Source organism: Hypanus sabinus, chromosome 9, assembly GCF_030144855.1.
Source record: "Hypanus sabinus isolate sHypSab1 chromosome 9, sHypSab1.hap1, whole genome shotgun sequence".
Lineage (NCBI taxonomy): Eukaryota > Metazoa > Chordata > Chondrichthyes > Myliobatiformes > Dasyatidae > Hypanus > Hypanus sabinus.
Genome location: NC_082714.1, coordinates 10,291,575 through 10,304,976, shown reverse-complemented (window position 1 = coordinate 10,304,976; position 13,402 = coordinate 10,291,575). Strand labels below are relative to the sequence as shown.

Sequence of the window (13,402 nt, the reverse complement as noted above, 5' to 3'; positions counted from 1 at the left end):
AAAGTCTTAAGCACCAGAGCTACATATGAACAGGATAAATGCAATTTGCCTTTTTCCACTGAAGATGGGTGAGACTAGAACTAAAGTTCATGGGTTAAGGATAAAAGATGAAATGAGGGGCAGCTTCTTCACTCTGAGGGGTAAGAGTGTGGAATGGACTGCCAGTGGAAGTGGTGGATGCAGATTTGACTTCAACATTTAAGAGAAATTTGGATAAGTACCTGGATGGGACGGGTAGAGAGGGCTGTGGTCTACGTGCAAGTTGCTGGGACTAAGCAGAATAGTTCAGCACAGACTAGATGGGCCATAGGTCCTGTTTCAGTGCAGTAGTACATGTTTAACAGGGAGTGGGTGATCAATCCTTGGCTCAAAACGCTGCCAGTTCATCCCCCTCTATACATACTGCCTGACTTGCTGAGTTCCTTTTGTATTTTGTGTGAATTACTCCACACTTAAACAGATATGTTTGTCCACGGCATTAAAATAGATGAAAATGTAAAAAAGTGAACACAGAAAATATCAAAAAATACTCAACAGGTTGGGTAAGTTCTAAGGTAAAACATATGGATTATTTAAAAAATATTCTATTGATAAACCTTGCAAATCAATCATCGAATAGACGCAACCAAAGGGAAAAACTTAACATTTAATGAGAAATAAATCCAAGGAGTTGGAATACACATTCCAGTACATCAGTGTTATTTGGTCTTAAAGCATGACCTTTGCCTGCAAAACACTTGTGGCTTCTGTTCTGATCAGTAGGTCAGTCCTGGGATCAGCATGAATATGCCATTACAAAGAAGATATGACAGTGCCTCTACTTTCTTAGAAATATGTGTAGATTTGGGAGGTTAACAAAAACTTTGACAAACTTCTATAGATACAAATTGGAGAGTATCCTAACCAGTTGCATCACCTGTTGGAAACAGCAATACCCAGGAATGGTAAAGACTACAAAAAGTGGTGGATACAGCCCAGTCCATTACAGACAAAATGCTCTCCACCAGTGAGTACATTTACATGGAATGTTGCCACAAGAAAGTAGCATCCATCATCAAAGACTCCCGACCATCCAGACCATTCTGCCTTCTCACTACTATCACTGGGCAGGAGATACAGGAGTCTTAGATCCCATACCACCAGATTCAGGAACAGCTATTACCCTACAACCATCAGGCTCCTGAACCATTGTGAATAACTTCACCGACCACAACTCTGAACTGATTCTACGACCCATAGACTCACTTTCAAGAACTCCTCAACTCATGTTCTCTGGATTTTTTTTTCATTTGAACAGTTTGGCTTCTTTTGCAAATTAGTTGTTTGTCAATCTTTGCTTATGTATGGTTTTCAATAGATTCTATTGTATTTCTTTATTTTTTCTGTAAATACCTGCAAGTAAGTGAATCTCAAGGTTGTATATGGTGACATATATATAGTTTGATAATAAATACACTTTGAACTTTGGATTTGACTGTGAACATATGGGATACAAACAGAAATCTGTTTGGAACCAGACTCATCAGATGCATTGTCCTGGTGCTCGATTTGCAGAAAAGCCAAAGGCACCATGCATAGTATTCAAGATTCAAGATTCAAAAACTTTATTGTCATTCTAACCATACATCAGCTCTGCAGGGCAGAATGAGACAGCGTTTCCCAGGAGCAGTACAATCATAACATAACAAACGCAAATAATAAACATAACAATAAATAGTAAAACACAACAGCCACATATCAGTTAAAAACAAGTTATAGTATGGCAAACACGAGGAAATCTGCAGATGCTGGAAATTCAAACAACAACGCACACAAAATGCTGCTGGAACACAGCAGGCTAGGCAGCATCTATAGGGAGAAGTGATGTCAACGTTTCAGGCCAAGACCCTTAGTCAGGACTAACCAAAAGGAAAGATAGTAAGAGATTTGAAAGTAGAGGGGGGAGGGGGAAATGCAAAATGATAGGAGAAGACCGGAGGGGGTGGGATGAAGCTAAGAGCTGGAAAGGTGATTGGTGAAAGTGATACAGAGCTGGAGAAGGGAAAGGATCATGGGACGGGAGGCCTCAGGAGAAAGAAAGTGGGGGGGGGGGGGGGAGCACCAGAGGGAGATGGAGAACAGGCAAACAACTAAATATGTAGGGATGGGGTAAGAAGGGGAGGAGGGGCATTAACAGAAGTTAGAGAAGTCAATGTTCAAGCCATCAGGTTGGAGGCTACCCAGCCGGTATATAAGATGTTGTTCCTCCAACCTGAGTTTGGATTCATTTTGACAATAGAGGCGGCCATGGATAGACATATCAGAATGGGAATGGGACGTGGAATTAAAATGTGTGGCCACCGGGAGATCCTGCTTTTTTTGGCAGACTAAGCGTAGGTGTTCCACAAAACGGTCTCCCAGTCTGTGTCGGGTCTTGCCAATATATAAAAGGCCACACCGGGAGCACCGGACGCAGTATACCACACCAGCCGACTCACAGGTGAAGTGTCGCCTCACCTGGAAGGACTGTCTGGGGCCCTGAATGGTGGTGAGGGAGTGTAAGTGCAGGTGTAGCACTTGTTCCGTTTACAAGGATAAGTGCCAGGAGGGAGATCGGTGGGAAGGGATGGGGGGACGAGTGGACAAGGGAGTCGCGTAGGGAGTGATCCCTGTGAAAAGCAGAAGGGGGGGGGGGGGAGAGAAAAATGTATTTGGTAGTGGGATCCCGTTGGAGGTGGCGGAAGTTACAGAGAATTACATGTTGGACCTGGAGGCTGGTGGGGTGGTAAGTAAGGACAAGGGGAACCCTATCCCGAGTGGGGTGGCGGGTGGATGGGGTGAGGGCAAATGTGTGGGAAATGGGAGAGATGCATTTGAGAACGCATTTGATCCCTACTCGACGCAGACTGGGAGACTGTTTCGTGGAACACCTACGCTCGGTCCGCCAGAAAAAGCAGGATCTCCCAGTGGCCACACATTTTATTTCCACGTCCCATTCCCATTCTGATATGTCTATCCATGGCCTCCTCTATTGTCAAAATGAATCCAAACTCAGGTTGGAGGAACAACACCTTATATACCGGCTGGGTAGCCTCCACCCTGGTGGCATGAACATTGACCTCTAACTTCCGTTAATGCCCCTCCTCTTCTTCTTACCCCATCCCTGACATATTTAGTTGTTTGCCTGTTCTCCATCTCCCTCTGGTGCTCCCCCCCCTCACCTTTCTTTCTCCTGAGGCCTCCCCTCCCATGATCCTTTCCCTTCTCCAGCTCTGTATCACTTTCACCAATCACCTTTCCAGCTCTTAGCTTCATCCCACCCTCTCTGGTCTTCTCCTATCATTTCACATTTCCCCCTCCCTCCTCTACTTTCAAATCTCTTACTATCTTTCCTTTCGGTTAGTCCTGACGAAAGGTCTCGGCCCGAAACGTCAACATCGCTTCTCCCTATAGATGCTGCCTAGCCTGCTGTGTTCTACCAGCATTTTGTGTGTGTCATAGTATGGCATCTTTTACCATTTTAACCCTGGAATTGAGGTGTTTAACTTGCAGACTGTTCTGGTGAATCATCACTTAAGTCATTACCCAGAACATGTGGTTGCTAGAAAACTCCTGAGATCATCCACTGCCCATCACACTGACAATTGTTGTTGTGCAGCAAGTCACACCCCTGAAGAAACAGCACGTCAGTCTTGACCTTAAAGTAGACCATATACTTGTAGGTTCCATTAATAGGTACAATCTTTAGTGTAGATATCAGTTCTAAACTATCATTATAATAGTTCCTCATACAGTACATAAGAATACTGCAGTTGCACTATGGCCAAGTTCCATCATGATGCAGGAAGGACAAGCTTGGTCTTTTGACCTCGCTTGTCTCCTCCTTCTGACTTGTCTTCAATGCTGCTTGCTCCATTTCCTACTGATGAAATATGTTGGATGCTATGCTGTTCCTGGATTCTCAGAGCCAAGATTCAGTGAAGACTTTGGTGTTCATGACTTCAAAAAGCCAAAGTCCACTGAACTGGCTTTCTTCGCGTATTCTTGGCTTTTCATTATGCTGCTTCTCTTGTGGCTTGTTTCTAGTGCTTTGTCATCAGATGAGAAGCTGCTGTTGTCAAGAGTGGAATACTTGCCACTTCCAATTCATCTATTGAGTCATGAGCAGCCTTACATATGTAATGCTTCAGGTGCATGAAGTTTCATTAGAAATGGGAAAAGTTAAGAGATAAAATACAGTTCAGAGCAGGCAATGGAAGGAAGTAGAGAACAAAATATAAGGTCTGTGGAGGCCAGGAGTGATGTGGTGGAGAGATATATGATGGTAGAAAGTAAAATGGGATGTTAATGCAATGTATGATAAGAGAAAAGCTGAATCAAAAGTATACACTGTCATTGAGAACAATAGAATCAGTCAAGGGTAATTTTGTTCATTTTTTTCCCCTTCACACTTTTTCCTGCCAATAAATCAATTAATTCATCCATTTTTGATGGAGGATCATTGACCTTGGACCAACTTTCAAGGATCCTAGAACTCATTTTCTCAGCATTATTTACATACTGTACTTTTTTTTGTATTTTAAGTTCGTCTTCGTTTGCACACTGGTTGCTTGTCATTCTTTGTGTGTAGTTTTACATTGATTCAATTGTATTTCTTTGTTCTACTGTGAATACCCGAATCTCAAAATAGTATATGGTGACAAATACGTATTTAGATAATAAACTTACTTTGAATCTTAAACATGACTTCTTTCCCCGCAGCTACTGCCTGACCTGCTGAGCATTTGTACCACTTTCTGCTATTTCCGGTTTTAAGTTTCTGTTTTTCCAGTAGGAATGCAATGTTTGGAGAAGCATATCTTTCTTTTATTTATATTTACCTTTGCAGAAACTTGACACGTATCAGGAAGTGCCAGAGATTCTCCGATTTTGATCAGATGTGGATGCAGTGCCTGTGCTGAGCTGCCCCTTATCACTGCACCCAAGACCATTAGATGAGCAGTACAAGCAGATTTCTCAAGAGCTGTCAAAATCAACTTCAAAGAGACCTCAGGTTCCACAAAGGTTCCAATCAGCTCTGCTGCTTTCAACGACTAAAAATTAGAAAGGGAACAGGATGTTAAAAAATGAATTTTTAAAGCTGGAATACTTTAAACTTATTCCTATCTGCAATAAATGCACATTTATTGCATAAGTTACAAAATCATTCCGAAACACAAACAATCATCAATCTTTGACTAAAATTAAATCCTTATAATATGACATTGGATAGAGGAAAGATATTTGGGTGCCAATGATACCACAGTCTAAACATACTGCTTTCAAACTGCATTGCTAATCAACTACTCTGTTGTTCAAAGCCAGTATTACTAGTGTTGAATTAATGTGTTATGTTTAGTGTTATGACTTAAATGTGGAAAAAAACTCCAATCTGATCAGAAAATTTGAACTTGCAATATTTAAAAAAAAATGTATTTAGGTACGTTAAGATAATTCCCAAAATATGCAAAAATAACCTTGAGAAGATTAAAGTTATAGCCATTTTAAAACAATAAATAGAATTGAATTGAATTGAAATGACTTTATTTCTTACATCCTTCATAATACATGAGTAAAAATATTTACGTTACATCTCCGTCTAAATGTGCAATGTGCAATTTATAGTAATTTGTAATAAATAATATGTACAACAGGATAGTCAATATAGCATAGAAATAAAATTGTATCAGCATGAATTAATCAGTCTGATGGCTTGATGGAAGAAGCTGTCCTGGAGCCTGTTGGTCCTGGCTTTTATGCTGTGGTACTGTTTACTGGATGGTAGCAGCTGGAACAGTTTGTGGTTGGGGTGACTCAGGTCCCTAATGATCCTTTAGGCCCTTTTTACGCACCTGTCTCTGTAAATGTTCTGAATAGTGAGAAGTTCACACTTATAGATGTGCTGGGCTGTCCGCACCACTCTCAGCAGAGTCCTGTGATTGAGGGAAGTACACTTCTTGTACCAGGCAGTGAAGCAGCAAGTCAGGATGCTCTCAATACAAATACTTTATTGCCACCAAATAATTGATACTAGAGTGTACAATCATCACAGTGATATTTGTTTCTGCACTTCACGCTCCAATTCTGCCCCTGTAGGAAAACCTTAGGATTTGGGGACTCATAGCAAACTTCTTCAACTGTCTGAGATGAAAGAGGCACTGTTGTGCTTTTTTTTCCACCACATAGCCAGTATGTACAGACCACGTGAGGTCCTCGGTGATGTATATGCAGAGGAACTTAAAGCTGTTCACCCTCTTGACCCTAGATCCATTGATGTTAATAAGAGTTAGCCTGTCTCCATTCCTCCTGTAGTCTCAGTAGAAGAAACCTATCAACCAACCTCTGGCTGTCAGACTCTTTTCAACAGTATCTTACTGCTATTGTTCTTACCAAATGGGATTGAAAAAAAATCTTCCAATTGAAATAAGTTTGAATGCATTACACCTGTACACCTGCTTGTTAATGCAAATATCTAATCAGCCAATCATGTGACAGCAACTCAATGCAAAAAAAGCATGCAGACATGGTCAAGAGGTTCAGTTGTTCAGACCAAACATCAGAATGGGGAAGATATGTGATACAGTGACTTTGATCATGGAATGATTGTTGGTGCCAGATGGGGTGGTTTGAGTTATCTCAAAAACCGCTTATGTCCTGGGCTTTTTATACACAACAGTCTCTAGAGTTTACAGAGAATGGTGCAAAAAAAAAAAAAAAAAAAAATTCAGTGAGTGGCAGTTCTGTGGGCGAAAATGCCTTGTTAATGAGAAGGGTCAGATGAGAATGGCAGCGCAGTACAGGCCATTCAGCCCACAATGTTGTGCCGACCTTCAAACCATGCCTCCCATATAACCCCCCACCTTAAATTCCTCCATGTACCTGTCTAGTAGTCTCTTAAACTTCACTAGTGTATCTGCCTCCACCACTGACTCAGGCAGTGCATTCCACGCACCAACCACTCTCTGAGTAAAAAACCTTCCTCTAATATCCCCCTTGAACTTCCCTCCCCTTACCTTAAAGCCATGTTCTCTTGTATTGAGCAGTGGTGCCCTGGGGAAGGGGTGCTGGCTATCCACTCTATCTATTCCCCTTAATATCTTGTACACCTCTATCATGTTTCTTCTCATCCTCCTTCTCTCCAAAGAATAAAGCCCTAGCTCCCTTAATCTCTGATCATAATGAATACTCTCTAAACCAGGCAGCATCCTGGTAAATCTCCTCTGTCCCCTTTCCAATGCTTCCACATCCTTCCTATAGTGAGGCTATAGGACAAGAAAGCAATAGTAACTCAAATAACCATGTGCTACAACAGTGATGTGCAAAAGATCATGTCTGAATGTATAACAGATTGAATCTTGAGTGAATGAGGTACAGCAACAGAAGACAATACTGGGTTCTACTTCTGGGGCGCCTAGGCACAACTTGAATAGCAGCAGTACTCTCAATGGATACAATTAAATATTCCCGTTTCAGCTTGTTACAGCTAAAAAGTACAACTGCTTCCAAGGTTAGTACAGTCAACAAAGATGTTTTATGCGTTTAAATGAACTATCGCTGCTTAAAACCGATGGAAACAACACAGTCTGAGGTTGGAAGTGCCCACGGAGAAAACCTCGGAGAAAGCGTGGGCGTAGTCCAGGATTTAAGGAAACGAGGTTTTAAACTCCCTATATCAACTGTCTTGCTGGCAGACGTGCAGTGTCTGGTTAATAAAATCGATTATCTCAGAGTGAGGGTGCTGAATCAGAGGGACATTAGGACTCGTCTGTCCTTTGTTTCACAGAATCCTGGTTAACTCCTTCCATACTGGATGCAGCGATTCAGATCGACGTGTTTACTATACGCCGTCAGGATAGATCTATAGAATCTCTCAAATACAGAGGTGGAAGAGTATGCCTCATGATCAATTCTTCTTGGTGCACAAATATATCAGTGCTGTCCCAATTCTGCTCAACAGACCTGGAACATTTAGCAATAAAGTGTCATCCTTTTTACCTACAGCGGGAGTTCTCTGGGGTCATTTTGGTAGCAGTTTATGTTCCACCTCAGGCCAACGTCAAGCAGGATTCAGGTGATCTCAGCAATGGGATCAATATGCATGAAACAGCGTACCCTAACGCTTCACCATCGTTTAGGGAGATTTTAACAAGGCCAGTCTGAAAAAAAATCACTAAGCAATTACCATCAACAGATCACTTGCAATACCAGAGGAAACAACACACTGGACCATTGCTACACCACCATCAAGAATGCCTACCATGCTATTCCACACCCTCACTTTGGGAAGTCTGATCACCTGGCTGTACTTCTACTCCCTGAGTATAGGCAGAGACTGAAGACTGCAGCACCAGCAGTAAGGATCAAGAAGATCTGGACAAGGGAAGCACAGGAGTGCATGCAGGACTGCTTTGAATGGGTGAACTGTATTGTATTCATGGATTCATCTTTGAATCTAGATGAGTAAGCTGCAGTTGTTACTGACTTCATTAAAACCTGTGTGGATGAGTGTATGCCTACAAAGACTTACTGTACATTCCCAAACCAAAAGCCATCGATGAACCAGGAGGTACGTTGCCTGCTGAAGGCTAGATCTGTGGCACTCAAGTCTGGCAACCCAGGCCTGTACCAGAAAACTACGTATAATTTGCGGAGGGCTATTTCAAGGGCAAAGAGACAATTTCAAACTAGGTTGGAGGCGATTTCAGATGCATGGCAACTCTGGCAGGGTCTGGAAGACATTACTTCCTACAAAGCAAAACCCAATAGTATGAATGGCAGCGATGCTTCACTACCAGATGAACTCAACGCCTTCTATGCCTGCTTTAAAAGGGATAACACAACTATGGCTGTTCCTGCAGCACCTGATGACTCTGTGATTTCTATCTCAGAGGTCGATGTTAGGCTGTCTTTTAAAGAGAATGAACCCTCGCAAGGCATAAGGCCCTGATGGAGTACATGGTAAGGGTCTGAAAACTAGTGCCGACCAACTAGTGGGAGTATTCAAGGACATTTTCAACCTCTCACTGCTACGGGCAGATGTTCCCACTTGCTTCAAAAGGCAACAGTTATGACTAGACTGAACTCCTGCCTCAGCAAGGACCTGGACCCATTGCAATTAGCCTATTGCCATAATAGGTCAACGGCGGCTTCAGAGCACCTGGACAACACAAACACCTACGTCAGGATGCTGTTCATCGACTATAGCTCAGCATTTAATACCATCATTTCCACAATCCTGATTGAGAAGTTGCAGAATCTGAGCCTCTGCAATTGGATACTCAACTTCCTAACAGGAAGACCACAACCTGTGTGGATTGGTGATAACGTATCCTCCTCGCTGGCAATCAACACTGGCACAGCTCAGGGGTGTGTGCTTAGCCCTCTGCTCTACTCTCTCTGTACCCATGACTGTGTGGCTAGGCATAGCTGAAATACTATCTACAAATTTACTGACAATACAACCATTGTTGGTAGAATCTTAGGTGGTGACGAGAGGGTGTAAAGGAGTGAGATATGTCAACTAGTGAATTGGTGTCACAGCAACAACCTGGCACTCAAAGTCAGTAAGATAAAAGAGCTGATTGTGGATTTCAGGAAGGGTAAGACGAAGGAACACATAGAGGGATCAGAAGTGGAGAGGGTGAGCAGCTTCAAGTTCCTGGGTGTCAAGATCTCTGAGGATCTAACCTGGTCCCAACATATCAATGTTGTTATAAAGAAGGCAAGACAGCAGCTATACGTTATTAGAAGAGATTTGGCATGTCAACAAATACACTCAAAAACTTCTATAGTTGTACTGTGGAGAGCATTTTGACAGGCTGCATCACTGTCTGGTCCTCCAGCACCCAGAGCATGCCCTTTTCTCACTGTTACCATCAAGTAGGAGTTACAGAAGCCTGAAGGCACACACTCAGCGATTCAAGAACAGCTTCTTCCCCTCTGCCATCCAAACATTGAAACTTCAGACACTACCTCACTTTTTTTTAAATATAGAGTATTTCTATTTTTGCACATTTTTAAAATCTACTCAATATATGTAATTGATTTACTTGTTTATTTATTATGTTTTATTTATTATTATTATTTTCTCTTTCTGCTAGATTATGTATTGCATTGAACTGCTGCCACTAAGTTAACAAATTTCACATCACATGCCACTGATAATAAACCTGATTCTGTACCTAATAAAGTAGCCAATGAGTGTTATGATTAATTCTTCTCTAACTATGCCAGCGTATATGTACGTAGATATCAATGTACTTTTTGAATTGTTGAATTTCCTAATTTACTTGTGTGATCTGGGAGGTTTCAGGCTGAAATTTACAAACATTCTTTGTGTACCCACTTTCTGGTTTATCAGTTACCTCTCTACCTCCGTTTTAATTGATTAAACACCAATCTGCCCAGTACTAACTCCATACTTCGACAACTTGTCCACCTTCAGCTAATAAACTTCAGCTGTGGGTGCACAATTAATAAAATCTATTACCAAAAAGATAAAGAACCATTTGTATGAATTGTTCAATGGGTGACAGATACGCACGTTTTGAACCACAGCTTTCTCCTCATCTGCACATGACCGATACAGGGTACTAAGCAGCAGCTCCATGTGCTGCGTGATGTGATCCTCGGCATGGAACAGCAGCACTATCAGCAGCTGGGATGCTTTAACTCGGGTTGCAGGGACCCAGTCAGTAATGTCTCGGCTGACGGCTGGCAGAATCTTGAACAAGTTCCGGAACACCAACTCCCGGCACCCAAGTCCAGGGCGTTCCGCTGAAAAAGAAAAAAAATTTGGCTAAGTAGATTGAAAATTCTATGGGTAGAAATAACTTATGCTGTAAGTGTTAATATATGGAATAATTATATCAAATTCAAATTCACTATCTTCATACAAAGCAATGGTTATATTCAACAGTTGTTGCAATTTAGTGAAACAAATTTATGCAAACCAAAAGTATTAACCTTTGCAAATAAATTCTGTTCAGTTCTGGTCACCTCATTATAGGATGGATACAGAGGATTTAGAGAGGATGAGAGGAGATTTACCAAGTTGCTGTTAGGATTAGGTAACATGTCTTATGAGAAAAGGTTGAGTGAGTTAGGGCTTTACTCTTTGGAGGATGAGAGGTGACTTGACAGAGGTGGAGAAGATGATGAAAAGCATTGATTGAGTGAACTGCCAGAGACTTCTCCCAGGGCGGAAGTGTCAATAGTAGTAGTAGGCCCTCTGTCGATTGGGGTCAACTATAGACATTGATTCCTAGCTGCCTATGCACACTAGGGCAGTACAATATGGAGAACATGTTGTTGGCCCAAATAGCAGGTCCTCCCTCTCCACCTAGCTGATAAATCCAAAGGAACAGCAGTTTGGTACCAACTGAGTTGAAGGAGTTGCCAGTCAGCTTTGAACTCAATGTCGGACAGCTTTAGGGACTCCAGCTTCAGATTTTTCCTCAGGGTATACTCCCGAGGTCTTTCCCTTAAGTGGGTATAGCTTCAAGGCAACTGAGTTTTGAAATCAGAGTTTTCCTTCTCCTAGATGAGCTGACAACTATGGCTGATGAGCTCCATCTGCCTGAAGAGACTGGTTTTAAGGTGCCAGTAACCTGACTTTGCCCTTTCTGCTATTAGTAGAAATGGTTCCACCAGTAGCTAAGCCACACGTGAGACCAGGAGCTGAATGTCATTGTTAGAGACTATTTGAAATGCACTCAAATGGAAGCATTTAATTGGTGGTGGGAACTTATCCCCACTACTCCCCCCAGTTTTAACAACCTGAAGCAACCACGTACCTAATACATAACTCTAAAGTGCTAGGAGAAAAGTATAGGGTTTTTATTTACACTGAGAGTTATAGGTGCATAGACACACTGCCAGGGGTTGTTGTAGAGGCAGATACCTTAGGTACATTTAAGAGACTCATAGATAGGCACATGGATGAAAGAAAAATGGAGAGCTGTGTGGGAGGGAAGCGTTAGATTGATCTTGGAGTAGGTTAAAGGATCGGTACAACATAACGGCCATAGGACCTGCACTGTTCTCTGTGTTCCATGAAAGTCAGAAATGCAAATTTGATATAACCAATAAATTTAATAAAATTAAACATTCAATTTATATTCATATACATCACAGTGAGAAGGAGCTACTCTGTGTCATTGAATTCCCGTTCGATGTTACAGTGCAACTTCAAGGAAGTCTATCATACAAGATATCAGGGTTAGCACCTGCAGTGGTCAGCTGGATGTAGAGAACAGAACAGAGCAGGCTGGAGTAAATCAGGTCAGATAGCAACAAGGCAACAGGGGCAAGCAGAAAACCTATGCAATAAGTGGAGGATAATTTCCATAATCAATCATCGCTCAACCAACATCAGAAATATCAGAATCAGAATCAGGTTTAGTTATCACCAGCATTATGTCCTGAAATTTGATAACTTTGCAGCAGTAGTACAATGCAATACATGATAAATACATTTTAAAAATCGAATTACATTCAGTATATGTATAGTTAATAGTTACATTAAAATAAGTAGTGCAAAAACAGAAATAAATTTTTAAAAAGTAGAGAGGTAGTGTTCACAGGTTCAATGTCCATTTAGAAATTGGATGGCAGAAGGGAAGAAGTTGTTCCTGAATTGCTTGGTGTGTGCCTTCAGACTTCTGTACCTCCTTCCTGATGGTAACAATGAGAAAAGCACAGTAACATATACAAAATGCTGCTGAAACTCAGCAGGTCAGGCAGCATCAATGGAGAGGAATAAATAGTTGATGTTTCCGGCTGAGACCCTTGATCAGGATATGGACTTGGCCATTTTCAGGCCACAGTCTCAGCCCAAAACACCTTTACTGCCCTCCATAGATGCTGCCTGACCAGCTGAATTCCTTTGTTATTGTATGTGTTTACTCTGCATTTCCAACATCTGCAGAATCTCGTGTTACAAGAAAGCACAGGATCTGGGCATTTACTTCATTGGTGTTCACTTGATTCTACTGTGGCTAAACCAGCTGGTACATTTTGATTGCACATCAAAAGTATTTTAATTATTGCTGAAAGCTTTATGGGGTTCATCTAGTAATGCAGGCTCTTTTATTTCTAAAGATGGATCTGCCATAAAAATCTTCAAAGCAGACACCTGGATTTATTTCAGATGTACATCAACCATGCAATTTTTTTGGGGGTCTAGAAATTGCAGGGCGCATGTGCCCAAGAAACTGACAAGAGGTTGTAAAATCTCCTCCTTCCACTATAAATAACAGGCCTCAGAACTAAGGGATTGCTGCATACTCAATGTTTTGCGGCTTAGTAATTATAAGTTTAACTAACACAATGAATGCTTTTCCCAGGACTGCTCACAGGTTCAGTGCACAGACATGCTCACGGT

General features: G+C 41.7%; 1 protein-coding gene across 2 annotated transcripts in view; it reads right to left on the bottom strand.

Annotated features, from left to right (window-relative positions):
- LOC132399082 (dynein axonemal assembly factor 5-like) overlaps positions 1-13,402 on the bottom strand; it is a 175,153-nt gene that overhangs the window by 88,563 nt on the left and 73,188 nt on the right. For both annotated transcript variants that reach the window (XM_059979036.1, XM_059979037.1), the window contains exons 5-6: positions 10,562-10,794; positions 4,860-5,072 (exon numbers count right to left, since the gene is read on the bottom strand). In XM_059979036.1, coding sequence (XP_059835019.1) covers positions 4,860-5,072; positions 10,562-10,794 — 446 coding nt within the window. The remainder of the gene's footprint in view (positions 1-4,859; positions 5,073-10,561; positions 10,795-13,402) is intronic.